At 60.3% G+C, this 14,750-nt stretch overlaps 2 protein-coding genes across 3 annotated transcripts; both read left to right on the top strand.

Annotated features, from left to right (window-relative positions):
• Positions 1 to 233: 233 nt before the first annotated feature.
• On the top strand, positions 234 to 6,843 carry ARMC5 (armadillo repeat containing 5). Of its 2 annotated transcripts, none has more exons than XM_087815864.1 (6): positions 234 to 757; positions 2,284 to 2,391; positions 2,493 to 3,279; positions 4,405 to 4,904; positions 5,524 to 5,656; positions 5,761 to 6,843. In XM_087815864.1, the coding sequence occupies exons 1-6, from the start codon at positions 283 to 285 to the stop codon at positions 6,578 to 6,580; spliced, it is 2,823 nt and encodes a 940-aa protein (XP_087671990.1). In that variant the 5' UTR covers positions 234 to 282; the 3' UTR covers positions 6,581 to 6,843. The 2 variants fall into 2 exon arrangements, with proteins under 2 accessions (XP_087671990.1, XP_016078228.2); XM_016222742.2 differs by lacking the exon at positions 234 to 757 and adding an exon at positions 932 to 1,230.
• Positions 6,844 to 9,845: 3,002 nt separating this feature from the next.
• On the top strand, positions 9,846 to 14,527 carry TGFB1I1 (transforming growth factor beta 1 induced transcript 1). The gene is made up of 11 exons (XM_087815190.1): positions 9,846 to 9,893; positions 10,932 to 11,047; positions 11,173 to 11,225; positions 11,327 to 11,469; positions 11,638 to 11,725; positions 11,842 to 11,947; positions 12,100 to 12,294; positions 13,278 to 13,451; positions 13,683 to 13,764; positions 13,967 to 14,115; positions 14,220 to 14,527. The coding sequence occupies exons 1-11, from the start codon at positions 9,881 to 9,883 to the stop codon at positions 14,484 to 14,486; spliced, it is 1,386 nt and encodes a 461-aa protein (XP_087671316.1). The 5' UTR covers positions 9,846 to 9,880; the 3' UTR covers positions 14,487 to 14,527.
• The last annotated feature ends 223 nt before the right edge of the window (positions 14,528 to 14,750 follow it).

The following is a 14,750-nucleotide window of genomic DNA, read 5'->3' as shown; positions in this document are numbered from 1 at the left end:
GGCGGCAGCCTCCCCGGGGAGAGCGCGCCCCACGCCCCCGAGCCGCGCGGGCCCTGGGCGTGGACGGCGGGCCGCGCGACGACCAGGTAACCACTGCCCGCGGAGCGCTCCCCGCGACGGTGCAAGAGTCGGGGCGCCGCCGGGACTACAGCTTCCGACGTGCTCCCGCCGGCGGCGGCGCCCCCTAAAAAGCGTCAGAGAGGCGGAGCCGGCGACGTCCGTCTTCCAGTTCCGCTCCCGGGCCCGGCCGCCGCAGGGGCGGAGCCTTAGGCCTGGGCCAAGATGGCGGCTGCGAAGCCAACCCCTACGGACTCGCTCTCGTTCTGCCTCGCGCAGCTCGCGGCGGCGGCCGGGGAGGGCCTGGGTGGGGCAAAGGACGCAGCTGCCGGCGAGACGCCCCTGGGCCGCGCGCTCCTAGCCCTCCGCACGCGCCACGTCAAGGCGGCCGGGGGCATCGAGCGCTTCCGGGCGCGCGGCGGGCTCCGCCCCCTCCTGGCGCTGCTGCAGCGCGCGTCTGCGGCGGCGCCCGCCCCGCGCCTGGCCGGCCCCGGCTCCGCCCCTTCGTCGGGCGAGCCCGCGGCTCCTGCCGGCCCCACCCCTTCGCCGGGCCCCGCCCCCTCGGCGTCCTCGTCCACGCCCTCGCCGCCCGCGCGCCTGCGCAAGACCCTGGACTTGGCGCTCAGCATCCTCGCCAACTGCTGCACGGAAGGGGCGTGCCGGGCCGACGTGCGCAGGCTCGGAGGCATCCTCCCGCTGGGTGAGTGCCCGCCCCGTCCGGGAGGACGCCGCGCCCCCCTGCGGGCCCGGCCCGGCCCGCCCGGGCGGCGTCCCGGGTTCCTCGTGGTGTCCCGCAGGAACGCGCGTTCGGACGGCGCGGGCCCACGCCGCGGGCTCTCTCGCCGCGTTACGTTACTGCTTTGAATAGAGAGTGTACTGGAGCGGCGCTCCCTCGCGTCTGGCTGTGAAGCCAGAGGGGTTACTTGGTGACTTTTAGGTGACTCCGACCCTCGGTTGACGAGGTCCATAGCGGACAGTGTCTCCCGGATGTCCGGCCCTAGGCCATGAGCTGGAGCTTAGAAGTGGTCCAGAAAGTGGACTCTGCAGTCAGCCAGACCCCTCGCGGCTAGGATTTCTTGCTGTAAAATGGGATAATAATACTACCTTGCAGAACTGGAGTTGGGAGGAAATGAAATACAGACGCGGAACGCAGATGCGCTAAGCATGAACTGGGTACTTCAAGTTAAAAACCAACAGTTAAGAGCAAACCCTAACGAAAAGCAGCGAGCTTCTCTGTTTCCCAGCTAAGTTGGCGCCTCCTAGTGGCAACATTGTGAATGAACACTTTACACAGCCTGTAGGAAATTACGCCAGTTTTGACAAAAATTTTTGATAAAGTGAAACATCAATATATTTTAAATTTACATAAAATGCATCTGGACCAAAATGTGTTTGACAAGAGGTCTGGCAATTAGTTAGTCTTCAATGAATTAAAGGTTTTGTTATTAGTGTATAACCCCCACCAGTCACTATATGCCTTTTAAATATCTCCGGAATCCATCCACTTCTCTCCTTCTTCCATTATGTGCCCAGAGACCTGTGCCCATGTTCTGGGTTGTGCTGGTAGCTGACTTGGTTCAGGCCACTGTCCTTTCTCACCTAGACCATTTTAACAACTTCCTCAGTGCTTCCCCTGCCTTATTCTTCCCTATAATCCATTCTCCCTCCTGACTGCAGGTCCTTTCACACCACTCCCATTCTTTTTCTTAATATGTTTTTATTAATTTTAGATAGAGAAACATCAATGTGAGAGAGAAACACCAATCGGCTGCCTCCTGTACACTCCCTACTCGGGATTGAGCCCACAACCCTGGCATGGGCCCTGACCAGGAATCGAACTATTGACCTTTCGGTTCATGGGACTACGATCAACCAACTAAGCCACTCCAGCTGGACACACCACTCCCATTCTTAAAGCCCAGTGTGGCTCCCAGTGCCTTCACATTCAAGCTCTGATTCCTTGTCCTGGTATTCAAGGCCCTTCATGAGGTCATAGCAGACACTGAGTCTCACCTCTGGACCTTTGCAAAGGCTGATTCCAAACTTGCAATGCCCTGTAACAGCCCCATCATCCTTCTAGTAAATATATACCTATTTAATCTTCCAGACCCAACAAGTGTTGGTTTCTTCTGGAGGCCTTCCCTGACTCTCAGGCTACAGTCTTGAGGTAATTAATGAGAGAGACAAGAAAGGATAGAACCCTCAAGAGGCCAAACTTTCTTTCAGTGACTATTCTTCAGTGTATGAAGACAGACAGCATCCAGAACCGAACAGCCCGTGCTCTGGGCAACTTAGCCATGGAACCTGAGAGCTGTGGGGACATCCATTCTGCTGGTGAGAAGGCTATGAGGGTGGAGTTGGCCAGGGCTTGGGGGTGGGAGAGGGACTTGGGTGCTTGCCTTTGCTCACTCTGTGTCCTCCCATTCCCTCTCCAGGTGCTGTTCCCCTACTCATTGAGAGCCTGACAGCCTGCCAGGACTCACAGTGCCTGCAAAGTGTGGTCCGTGCCCTCCGCAACCTGGCAGACTCACCCCAGCACCGCCTGGCCCTGGCACAGCAGGGAGCAGTGCGCCCACTGGCTGAGCTTCTGGCAGCTGCCCCAGACCCTGCACTGACCTTGGCCCTAGTCCGTGCCCTCCTGGAACTGAGCCGAGGCTGCTCCCGGGCCTGTGCTGAGCAGCTAAGTCTGGGTGGGGGACTAGGGCCACTGGTCAGCCTGGCCTCCCATCCCAAAAAGGCAGTACGCGAGGCAGCTATCCTGATCCTTGCCAATCTGTGTGCCCAGGGTCTGGTACGGCCTGCACTAGGCAATGCTGGCGGTGTGGAGGTGCTACTGGGTGAGCTCCAGAGGCGCCGGGGCCCCAGTGGGGCTGGCCCAGCCTCCCAGCAGCCCCTGGTACGGGCTGTGTGCCTACTTTGCCGGGAGGCCATCAACCGAGCCCGGCTGCGGGATGCCGGTGGTTTAGAGCTGCTGATGGGTCTGTTGCGGGATCCCCGTGCCAGCGCCTGGCACCCTCGTGTCGTGGCTGCTCTTGTGGGCTTCCTCTATGATACAGGGGCCCTGGGCCGGCTACAGGCTCTGGGTCTTGTACCTCTCTTGGCTGGGCAGCTGTGTGGTGAGGCTGGTGATGAGGAAGAAGAGGGGAAAGAAGCTGCTTCCTGGGACTTTCCTGAGGAGCAGACCCCTGAGCGGGTAAAAGCTGGAAGCTTCCGAAGCCTCAGGTGAGTCCCTACCTGAGCTTTGGGTTGGGGGTTTGTGTCTGCTCTGGCTCTCTTCGCCACCCTCATCCTATTCTGTCTCAGTAAGACTTTTATTGATTCTGACACCTGATTCCTTGTTTTCCCCAGACATGACCACTTTCCAGTCCCCATCAAACACACCTTCTTTCCCCTGGGTCCACCTTTGACCTTGACTCCACCCCCGGACCTCTGAACTTTGGGGTCCAGACAGGTTCACTGGAACGTAGTATGTGCACTGGTTGTGATGGTGTGCCCTGGAGCCTAAGCTCTTATTTTGGTACCACCACTTTAAGCTGAATGATCATGGGGAAGTTAACTTCTCCAGGGCTCTAGTTCCTGGTATGTAAATGGAGGGTAATAATGCACACCTTCCCCATAGAGTTGCTGTAAAGATTAAATGAGGGCCTGGCCGGGCATGGCTCAGCGGTTGAGTGTTGAACTTGGATCCAGGCGATCAGGGTTCGATTCCCGGTCAGGGCACATGCCCAGGTTGTGGGCTCGATCAATGACTCTCTCATCATTGATGTTTCTGTCTCTCTCTCTCCCTCTCCTTTCCTCCCTCTGAAATCAATAAAGATATATTTAAAAAAAAAAAAAAAAAAGATTAAATGAGGGCACTTTGCACCTTACCTGGGACTCAGCAGCACTCCGTAAACGTCGGCCTCTTGTGTACTCTGACTTCATACCCGACCGCTCCCCTGGTGTCTCCTCCACCCTTGCACACTGGCCTCCTAGCTAGTCTTTTAACATGACGTGTCTGTACCATCTCAGTGTCTCTTTGTTGCTGTCCCTCTGCCTAGAGCACTCTTCCTCTTGTCTGTCCTGATTGGACCTGACCTTCTCAGTGGGGCTTCCATCACCACTGCTTTTAAATGTCAGCCTCTCCCTCCCCTCTCTCCTCTCTTCCTTTTCTTCCTCCCTTGTACACATCACTTCATTGACTCCACACCTAAAATGGGGCTTGGCCCATAACAGGCACCAGTCATTGCTGAATGAATTCGGGCTTTCCCCCTCCTCTCTTTCTTGCCTTTCTCCCCACTGGCCACTTCCTCTCCTAGGCTTCTGCCGCCTTGGCTCTGGGTCCAGCCTCCACTGTCTCCTCCACAGGTCCTGGCTGATATCTGAGGGCTATGCCGCAGGCCCAGGAGACATCTCTCCGGACTGGTCTCCCGAGCGCTGTCCGCTGCCTCTGCCTCCAGAGCCGGCCCAGCCAGCCAGCCCCGCCAGACCTGCCCGGGGCCCAGCCTTGGTGCGGACGCCTCGAGGCCGCAGCCCTGCCACCCCCGAAGAGCCTTGGGGCCGCGAGGGGCCAGCGCTGCTGCTGCTTTCCCGCTTCTCCCAGGCTCCAGACCCAAGTGGGGCGCTGGTGACTGGCCCAGCCCTGTGTGGCCTGCTGGCCTACGTGACCGGTGCGCCGGGCCCGCCAAGCCCACGGGCACTGCGCATCCTGGCGCGCCTCACCTGCAACCCCTCCTGCCTCGAGGCCTTTGTGCGCAGCTACGGGGCAGCACTGCTGCGCGCCTGGCTGGTGCTTGGTGTAGCCCCAGACGACTGGCCCACACTGCGTGCCCGGCCCCTCAGTCTGCGCAGCCAGCACCGGGAGCTAGGTATGTCCCTGTTCCACTTATGCCTTCAGTGAGCCCAGAACCTCACCTCACCATGCCTCCCTCTCTCACTGCCCTCTCAGCCCACCACCCAAACGACCCCAGCTACCAGGAATGAGGAAGGGAGGGCTCCATCTGGCTCCATCCTACTCCACCATCCCAGCCTGCAGAGTTCTGCTCCACACTTTGCCCAAGCCTTGGGGCCCAGATACCCCCAAACCAGGCTTAGCCCCAACAATTTGGAATTGTGCCTATCGGCATTTCCTTCCCCAATCTACTTTTGGTTCTGCACTGTCACTGACTTGCGAACCCAGTCTAAGGCACCCACCATCATTTCCAGCACTACCAGGGACTTCCCTGCCTCCTGTGTCCTGTTTCAGTCCTGAGAGCCCTGACTTACTCCCTGACCACCCCACTTCCTGTTGCTGCCCTTGACTTCCAATTCCTAGTATCTGGGCCCCATCCGTCCAGGGTCTGCAGCCATCCTTCCTTCCTGTGCCCTGATTTCTTGCCCTGAGCTTTTACCCACCTCCCTTTCAGGGGCCCAGAAGTCTGTGTTGCCCATCCCACCCCAATCTTGGACACCAGCTCCCAACCTGACCCACTCTGCCCATCCCTGCAGGTGAGATGCTACTGCAGAACCTGACTGTGCAGGCTGAATCGCCCTTTGGAGTGGGTGCCCTCACTCACCTCCTACTTTCTGGGAGTCCTGAGGACCGTGTGGCCTGTGCAGTGACCCTGCCCTTCATCTGCAGGTGAGGGGGATGTGGTGGTGCCTTACATGGGTCAGGGGAACAAGGTTGCTATTCCCCAGTCCCACTCTTTTCCACCTTCTGAAAGATTCCCTTTCTCCCCAAAGGAAGCCTTCTCTGTGGCGCCGGCTACTTCTGGACCAGGGCGGCCTCCGTCTCCTCCTCTCGGCACTAACTCGGCCAGCACCACATCCACTCTTCTTCTTCTTTGCTGCAGACTCCCTTTCCTGCCTCCAAGGCCTGATGTCTCCCACTATGAGCCCAGCCCTCCCTCCTGCAACCCCCTCGGACCTAGACCCACCCTCCCCTTGCCTCTATGAACCTCTGCTGGGTCCAGCTCCCACCCCAGCCCCTGATCTACACTTCCTACTGGACTCGGGCCTACAACTCCCTGCCCAGCGAGCTGCGTCATCTGCTGCCTCCCCTTTCTTCCGGGCCTTGCTAGCTGGCAGCTTTGCCGAAGCCCAGATGGACCTGGTACCTCTTCGAGGCCTGTCACCCAGCGCAGCCTGGCCTATTCTGCATCACTTGCATGGTTGCCGGGGCTGTGGGGCAGCCCTGGGGCCCATTCCCCCACCAGGCCAGGCCCTGCTGGGCTCAGAGGCTGAGGAGGCTCTGGAGGCTGCTGGCCGTTTCCTGCTACCTGGGCTGGAGGAGGAGCTAGAAGAGGCGGTGGGCAGTATCCACCTGGGACCCCAAGGTGGCCCAGAGTCAGTGGGTGAGGTATTCCGCCTGGGCCGGCCCCGGCTGGCTGCCCACTGTGCACGCTGGACACTGGGGCCAGGGCAGTGCCCACGGAAGAGGGCCCTGGCCTTAGTGGGGCTTGTGGAGGCAGCAGGTGAGGAAGCAGGTCCCCTGACTGAGGCATTACTGGCTGTGGTGATGGGAGTTGAAGTGGGGAACAAGGGTCCCAGGCTAGGTTGTTGATATCCCCTCGGAGGGGACCCAAGGACGAATTGGCAAGAAGGCGGCCTCCTTCAGAGTGGCACAGAGAGGAGGCTAGGCAGAGGGAGTCACCATTGAGGACTCACAAGAGGATGGAACTGGACTCCAGGATGATGGGCTGAAGAGTCAGGAGTGAGACACCAAGGCCAGGGTCTGGGCATGAGGTCTGTGAGGTGGAGAAAAGCTCAGGGCCCCAGGCCCCTGGTCTCACCCAGTCTTCTGGAGTTGGGATTAAAACTTTGGAGTTGGATATTCCTATTGTGTTTGTGTCTTTGCTTACTTTCCTGTGGGCATCCCCTCACCCCTTCACCCATCAAGCAGGGTCTTGTTCCAGGTCTCTGTATCTCAATACAGGCCATCCTTTACATGTAGGAGTTTAGTGAGTAATATGCAGTGGTTCCTGGAGCCCTGGAATAGAGTTCCCAGGCTTCTCCCTAGGATGTGGTTTTGAGCCCCAAGGGAAGTCTGCTTCTTGCTCACGTGACCTCATTGCTCAGATAAACACTCAGCTGGACACAGACCTTGGTCAGGGCTGAGAGGGCTGTGCTGAAGGAATGAGGTGAGTTTGGCGATGTATGGCAAAGGCCTTGGCATTACTGTTTTCTGAGTGTCCATCCCCCATCTTGGGCCTTCAATCTCTGCACCCTTTTTCATGTCATGGGCCAAGTGTCCTCCTGCTGTTTGCCTGAAGGAAGACCTGCTGTGTTCCTGGAATCCCTGAGGCCCTGTCGTACTCATGCCCAGAGAGAGCCAAAGCCCTGGGCTGGCATGTAGGTGAGGATTTGGTCTCCAGTGCAGGGCCTCCATCACTTGACTCCCAGATACTGACCACTCAGGTGCAGCCTAACTTGGAGACAAATGCCTGGACTAAGTCTGCCAGCTACCTCTGGGGAGCTAAGGCTGTCACTGCTGTCTCTCTGCCTCTATAAGTGTTTGTCCAGGTCGGATTAGGCTGTGCGTTAGAACCACCCAGAGAGCTTTTGAAAGATATTTACAAATATTGATGCCTGAGCCCTTTCAGATTGATTTGGGCTGAGGGAGGGTGCCCTAGGCATCAGTAGTTTCAACCCCCTCCCAGGTGGTTCTGATTTGCTGCTCTCTTGTTTTGTTCTGGTTTTCCCGATTTAGTTTAATTAACACGGCCTCCTGCCTTATAGGAAAAACATGAAATTAAGATCAGTTCTTGTACCGATCTCAGCTCAACATCAGGGCTATATTATAAGAGAGGATTAGCAATTATAACTACACAATTGAGAACCATCTATGGCACTATGATTCTTATATTTTTTCTGAATTACAGCCTTAAACAAGGATTGTACCCTATTCTTCCCTCATTAGCCTTGTTTTAAGCATTTACTCCATTTACAACAGAACGTTGTATACCTCGGTTCCACATCCAAAAACGTGTGCACACTGCCCACCCAGCATGGCTCAGCAATTGAGCATCAACCTAGGATCCAGGAGATCACGGTTTGATTCCTGGTCAGGGCACATGCTTGGGTTTGTGCAGAAGGCAGCTGATCCATGACTCTCTCATCACTGATGATTCTATCTCTCCCTCTCCGTTTCTCTCTGAAGTCAACAAAAATATTTTTAAAATATATATTGATTTCAGAGAGAGGAAGGGAGGGGGGTACATCAATGATGAGAAAGTCGTCATTGATCGGCTGCCTCCTGCAGGCCTGCAACCTGGGCATGTGCCCTGACTGGGAATTGAAGCGTGATCTCCTGGATCCAAGTCAATGCTCAACCGCTGAGCCACACCCAGCCAGGAATTTTTAATTTTTTTTTAAAAGGTGTGCACTGTAAAAAGTTACGTTTTAATTAAAAAGTACAGCCCTAGCCTGTTTTGCTCAGTGGTTAGAGCGCCAGCCCTCGGACTGAAGGGCCCCGGCAGGCTGCATCCCCAGGCCTGGTCCCGCGTGGGAGGCAGGCAGTCGCCGTCCCTCTCACACTGCGGCCTCCCTTTCTCTCCCTCCTTCCCACTTTCCTAAAAATCAATGGAAAAAACATCCTTGGGTGAAGATTAACAAAATAAATAAATAAAAATCACACATCCAGCTCGGAGCCTGTGTTTCCGTGTGGAATAATCTGCGGTGACGCTTCGTGGTACAGTCCAAACGCACGTTGCGAGCGCTGGAGACTGAGGTGCCCGCCTGGCCTCCGCGCGGGTGGGACTCGCCGTCGGGCGGCGCGGCTGTCGGTCCGTCCGCACCGTCCGCAGCGTCGCCTTCCGCCCCTGGTTTCGCCTTTCAGCCTTAATTTCTGGGGTGAGCGGCCCGGCCCCGAGTCCGGGAGGGCCTCCGGTTCCTCCGGCGGCGGGAGCCCGGCCTTTCTCGCGCCCACCCGCGGCGCGGGAGGCGCTTCTCCGCGCGCAGGTCTGGCCCTTCCTCGGAGGGGCTTCGTCCTGACGGCCGGCTGGGGCCTGGCTGCCCGCGAGTCTCCCGAGTCCGCACGGGGTCGTGCGCGGGTGTCAGTGCAGCTGCAGGTCTGTCCCCAGCCCGGGAGAGGCCCCGCCGCACGGCGTGCCCTGTGTCCGGCGCTGGCCGGGTCTCCGCACCGCGCGCCCTTTGTGTCCGGCGCTGGCCGGGTCTCCGCACGGCGCGCCCTTTGTGTCCGGCGCTGGCCGGGTCTCCGCACCGCGCGCCCTTTGTGTCCGGCGCTGGCCGGGTCTCCGCACCGCGCGCCCTTTGTGTCCGGCGCTGGCCGGGTCTCCGCACCGCGCGCCCTTTGTGTCCGGCGCTGGCCGGGTCTCCGCACGGCGCTGTCGGGGCCTCCGAGGGGAGGGCCCTGACCCGGGGCCTGGCTGATTCCAGAACATCATTTCTGGCCCCAGCCCCCAAACTCTGCCCGGAGCAGGTCTCTCAGGAAAGGCTTGGCGGGAGGGGCTCTGTCTGAGGCTGGGGTGCCGGCTTCGAGAGGCGTCTGCGGGGAGCCTCGGTCTGTCTGGGAGGCCCCGGGCGGGGGGTCCCGGGCGCGGCCCGCAGAACTTCTCCCCGTCGGCCGTGCCGCCGAGGCCGAAGCTGGGTGTGGCCGCCTCCCCGGGGCGGGAGGGCGCTGGGCCTGCGTGGACCGCGGCCCGCCCTCCTCACACGCCCCCACCCAGGATTCTCCCGCTCCTTGCCCCCACTGCCCCCACCTCTCCCTCCAGCCCCATCCCAGCGGATCGCGGCTTCCTTACATGGTCACGGCCGGGCCGCAGCTCCCGGACGTGCTCCCGCCCCGCCGCCCGCGCCCGCGCCGGACGCGCCCCCGCCCGCGCCCCGCGCCCCGCGCCCCGCCATGGAGGACCTGGGTGAGTGGGCCCGGGCCCCGCTCCCGCCCCTGCCGCCCCGCGCCCGCAGCCCGCCCCCGCCTCCCGCTCCGCGCCGCTCCCGCCTCCCCTCCGCCCCGCGCGCTGCCCGGGCGCCTGGGCTCGGGCGGGAGGGGCGGGAGGGGCGGGGGCTCGGTGCGGGACGGGGAAAGGCGGCAGGAAGGGAGCCCGGGACTCCAAGTTCTGGAGAACACGGGACCTGCCGGGTTCGGGGCGGGAGGAGCCGAGGGTCCCTACGTTTGGAGGGGCCCCGGGAGAGGCCGGGAGGGGGAGGGCTCCGCCGCGGCGCCCGGGGCAGCGGGGGGGGGCAGCGGGGGGGCGGGGGGGGCAGCGGGGGGGGGCAGCGGGGGGGCGGGGGAGGGGGCGGGGGGGCGGGGGAGGGGGCGGGGGGGCGCGCCGTACCGCGTCTGCCGGGACCGGCCGCGAGCCCGAGCCCTCGCGCTGGGCGACAGAAGGGGTTCCAGCACCCGCCACTAGGGGGTGCTGCCCAGCAGGGGCAACGGGCACTGGCTCTGTGGAGAATGGGCCAATCAGAAAGCAGGTCCCGAAGACTCCCCAGTGAGGTGCGTGGTGTGGGACCCGGGCCCCCCGGAGGTGGGCCTGCGCGGGTCCGGGGGAACCAGGGGGCGCGGCAGGAGAGTAGCCAGTCTGAACGCTGGGTGCCAGGCATGTAGCCAATTGAGCAATTTGGGGTGGAGCCAATTTTGGCTCCAGTAAGGGTCTAATTTTGACTGCATTAGGAAAGATTTTGACAATAAAAAAAATCAGGCGTCTGGGTTTGTGTATGACTCCCAGGATGAGCATTTGGGATGTTCTGGTCATACGCATTCCTTACTGCCCTTCCACTTCTCTGCCTCGGTCTGGCCTCCTGTTTCTGATTCTTGACCTCTGCTCTTAATACTGGCTTCTGTCCTCAAGCACTGCCCAGGTGGAACCCTTATTCTCTGATATCTATCTTAGGGCCCTGTCTCCCCCTAACTGACCTCTCAACCTCTCACCCTGATGGGCCTCTCCCTGCAGATGCCCTGCTCTCTGACCTGGAGACTACCACCTCACACATGCCAAGGGCAGGGGCTCCAAAAGAGCGACCCCCAGAGCCCCTCACGTCTCCCCTGCCCTATGGCCACCAGCCACAGGTGAGATCAGATGCTGTGGACTGGGGCAACCACTAGGGCCAGTCTGGCCAAGGCCAGGGGAATCTGGGCCCGAGTGAGGCAAAGTACAGCTCTGACACCCCACACACGTGTCCATCGCTCTGTAGGTGGGGTCTGGGGAGTCTTCAGGAGCCTCTGGGGACAAGGACCACCTATACAGGTAAGAGGCCTGGAAACTGAGGGATGGGGAAGCCAATTGAGACTCAGGCGAAGAGTCTCGGATTCCCCACCCTGAACCCAAGCTCCCACCCTGTTTCCCAGTACCGTATGCAAGCCTCAGTCCCCAAAGCCTGCGGCCCCTGCGGCTCCCCCCTTCTCCTCTTCCAGTGGTGTCCTGGGCACAGGGCTCTGTGAGCTAGACCGGTTGCTTCAGGAACTTAATGCTACTCAGTTCAACATCACAGGTACCACGGTTTCTGAAAAGGGCCTTGACTGGATGGGGGAAGGGGAGGGAAGGGCAGAGATTAAGGGGCATAGATGTCCCAGAATAGCAGTAAAAGGACACAAAGCCTTAAGTGGGAGGGCGGGTAGAGTATGGCCCTATGTCTAGTGCCCTTCTCTCCTCTCTGCAGATGAAATAATGTCTCAGTTCCCATCTAGCAAGGAGACTGCAGAGGAGCAGAAGGAGGACCAATCTGAGGACAAGAAAAGGCCCAGCCCGTGAGTTTGGCACAGTTGGCAGGGGTGAGAGAGAGGTGATTGGTCTTGGATGCTTGAGTTAGTGGAGGGAACGTTACTCTGGGAGGCTCTGAGCTTACACGAGTTGTTCTTCATAGCCCTCCCAGCCCATCCCCTGTTCTCCCAAAACCTTCAGCCACCTCGGCCACCCTGGAGCTGGATAGACTGATGGCCTCGCTCTCTGACTTCCGAGTCCAGAACCATGTGAGTCAGGCGGGGGGAGCAATGTGGTTTTGTGGCTCCCTAACCCATGTGAGTCAGGCGGGGGGAGCAATGTGGTTTTGTGGCTCCCTAACCCATTTTAGACCTTTCCACATCTGTCCTTGCTGATTCAACTCATGTCCTCCCTGTTACAGCTTCCAGCTTCTGGGCCAACCCAGCCACCGGTGCCAAGCTCAGTGAATGAGGGCTCCCCAGCCCCACCAGGGCCAACTAGCAAGGGCAGCCTGGACACCATGCTGGGGCTGCTGCAGTCCGACCTCGGCCGCCGTGGCATTCCCACCCGGGCCAAGGGCCTCTGTGGCTCCTGCAGTAAGCCCATTGCTGGGCAAGTAAGTGAAGCTCTGTGAGTAGCGAAATAGAGACCTATAGACCCATCTTCACTGAGAGCCAGCCTTTGTGCTGTTCCCTTTAATTAATAAATAACTCTAGAAAGTTGGTATTATTGTTACGGTTTTTTAAAATATGTCTGTTGATTTCAGAGAGAGGAAGGGAGAGGGAGAGAGAGAAACATCAGTGATGAGAGCCATTGATGGGCTGCGTCCTGCATGCCCCGTGCTGGGGATTGAACCTCGATCTCCTGGGTCTTAGGCCAGTGCTCAACCACTGAGCCACCGCCGGGCTATTGTTATTCATATTTTATGAATGAGGAAAGTGAAGCTCTGAATCACACAGCAAGTAAGTGGGAGGGTGAGAATTCCAATCCAGTTACCATTTGTTGTGGTCCTCCTATGAGTAAGGCACTGTGCTACCAGCTCCTTCACAAATCTTCATCTCATTTAATCTTCACAAAAGCCCACTCGGCTCCACCCAGCACAAGACTGTTTTTCCCCCACCACAGTCTGGTTAGGGAGCTCTGGTTCTTAGCTTATTGACTGAGCAGATATTATTGACAATAACTGTGCCAAGTGGTTGATGTAGATCCTTCTGGTAAATGAAGTGCCCTGCTTCCGCCCCAGAATTTCCAATCTGAGCAAATCAGGTGGCATTATGACTTTCATGGGCCTTAAGTGCCTTTGCCTTCATAGGTCCCTTCCTCCATTAAAAAATATTAAAAATTATATTTTATGACTGTGTTAGCATACAGATGAATATATTAATATTACATGTGAAATCATTTTCTTCTAGCTCATTTTTTTTCTGATTTTAAAAGACTAAAAAGTTCCCCGGGCCTTAGGCACTCTGTGCTGGAAGACCTCGCTGAGTGAATATCACTTACAGACTGAGTGACTTGAGAAGTGCAGTGTAAACCTTAGCTCACTGGGGGCATGGTAGCCCGAGGGCCACTCTGACCTGGCCTCACCCCGACTCGCAGGTGGTGACTGCGCTGGGACATGCTTGGCACCCGGAGCACTTCGTTTGCAGCGGCTGTTCCACCGCCCTGGGAGGCAGCAGCTTCTTCGAGAAGGAGGGAGCCCCCTTCTGCCCCGAGTGCTACTTTGAGCGCTTCTCGCCGCGGTGCGGCCTCTGCAGTCAGCCCATCCGACATGTGAGCCCTGCCTGGCCACGCCGAGGGGCGTCCCCCGGGGCCTGGGAGCCGAGCTTCCTCCTCCGACTGCCCCCCCAGCCCTGCCCCTGGGCCTCTGCCGTGGCCTTCGGCCTCCACCGCTCTCTGGTTCCCAAGTTCCTCCTTAGGTTTCCCTGGCCTTCGCTCGCCGGCTTCAGGGTGGGAGAGGGAGGACGCAAGGTCATAACGAGTGTCCACTTTCATTTCCTACAGAAGATGGTTACTGCCCTGGGCACCCACTGGCACCCAGAGCATTTCTGCTGCGTCAGTTGTGGGGAGCCCTTCGGAGATGAGGGTGAGCGCGCCTCACACCCGCCCCCCCCGCTGCGCCCTCGGGAGTCCCGGGCGCGCCCTCCCGCTCCCTTCGGGCCCGCCCCGCGGCCCGGGCCCCACCCGCCCTCCCGCCCCGCCCTGCCCCGCCCCGCCCCGCCCCGCCCCGCCCCGCGGCGCTCGCCCCTGCCCCCGTTCCCGCGCGTCCTCAGGCCGTGCGCTCCTAGGCTTCCACGAGCGCGAGGGCCGCCCCTACTGCCGCCGGGACTTCCTGCAGCTGTTCGCCCCGCGCTGCCAGGGCTGCCAGGGCCCCATCCTGGACAACTACATCTCGGCGCTGGGCGCGCTCTGGCACCCCGACTGCTTCGTCTGCAGGGTGCGCTGGGGGCGGGCCGGGCGCGGGCGAGGCTTCGCCTCGGGGTGGGGCGTGGGCGGGCGGCCTGGGCGCTGACCCCTCCTGCTGTGGCCGCCCTTCCCCAGGAATGCTTCGCGCCCTTCTCGGCAGGGAGCTTTTTCGAGCACGAGGGCCGCCCGCTGTGCGAGAACCATTTCCACGCGCGGCGTGGCTCGCTGTGCGCCACGTGTGGCCTCCCGGTGACCGGCCGCTGCGTGTCGGCCCTGGGCCGCCGCTTCCACCCGGACCACTTCACCTGCACCTTCTGCCTGCGCGCGCTCACCAAGGGCTCCTTCCAGGAGCGCGCGGGGAAGCCCTACTGCCAGCCCTGCTTCCTCAAGCTCTTCGGCTGAGCCCCGGCCGCCCCCGAACCCCGCGCTGCGCCCTCCCCAGGCTGCCCCGGGCCCGCCCCGAACCCGGCGCTGCGCCCTCCCCAGGCTGCCCCCGGGCCCGCCCCGAACCCGGCGCTGCGCCCTCCCCAGGCTGCCCCCGGGCCCGCCCCGAACCCGGCTCTGCGCCCTCCCCAGGCTGCCCCCGGGCCCGCCCCGAACCCGGCGCTGCGCCCTCCCCAGGCTGCCCCCGGGCCCGCCCTGTGAGCACCACCCGCTGGAGACCCG

Source organism: Miniopterus natalensis, chromosome 3 (genome assembly GCF_054644295.1).
Source record: "Miniopterus natalensis isolate mMinNat1 chromosome 3, mMinNat1.hap1, whole genome shotgun sequence".
NCBI lineage: Eukaryota > Metazoa > Chordata > Mammalia > Chiroptera > Miniopteridae > Miniopterus > Miniopterus natalensis.
This window is presented reverse-complemented; position numbering and strand designations above follow the sequence as displayed.

Bases quoted from the DNA above. Each gene is read 5' to 3' on its own strand.
- ARMC5 (XM_087815864.1), top strand. From the start codon at position 283: ATGGCGGCTGCGAAGCCAACCCCTACGGACTCGCTCTCGTTCTGCCTC. The intron at 3,280-4,404 runs GTGAGTCCCTAC...TCTCCTCCACAG, and splicing joins GGAAGCTTCCGAAGCCTCAG to GTCCTGGCTGATATCTGAGG. The intron at 5,657-5,760 runs GTGAGGGGGATG...TTCTCCCCAAAG, and splicing joins ACCCTGCCCTTCATCTGCAG to GAAGCCTTCTCTGTGGCGCC.
- TGFB1I1 (XM_087815190.1), top strand. The intron at 11,048-11,172 runs GTGAGATCAGAT...ATCGCTCTGTAG, and splicing joins CCTATGGCCACCAGCCACAG to GTGGGGTCTGGGGAGTCTTC. The intron at 11,948-12,099 runs GTGAGTCAGGCG...TCCCTGTTACAG, and splicing joins ACTTCCGAGTCCAGAACCAT to CTTCCAGCTTCTGGGCCAAC.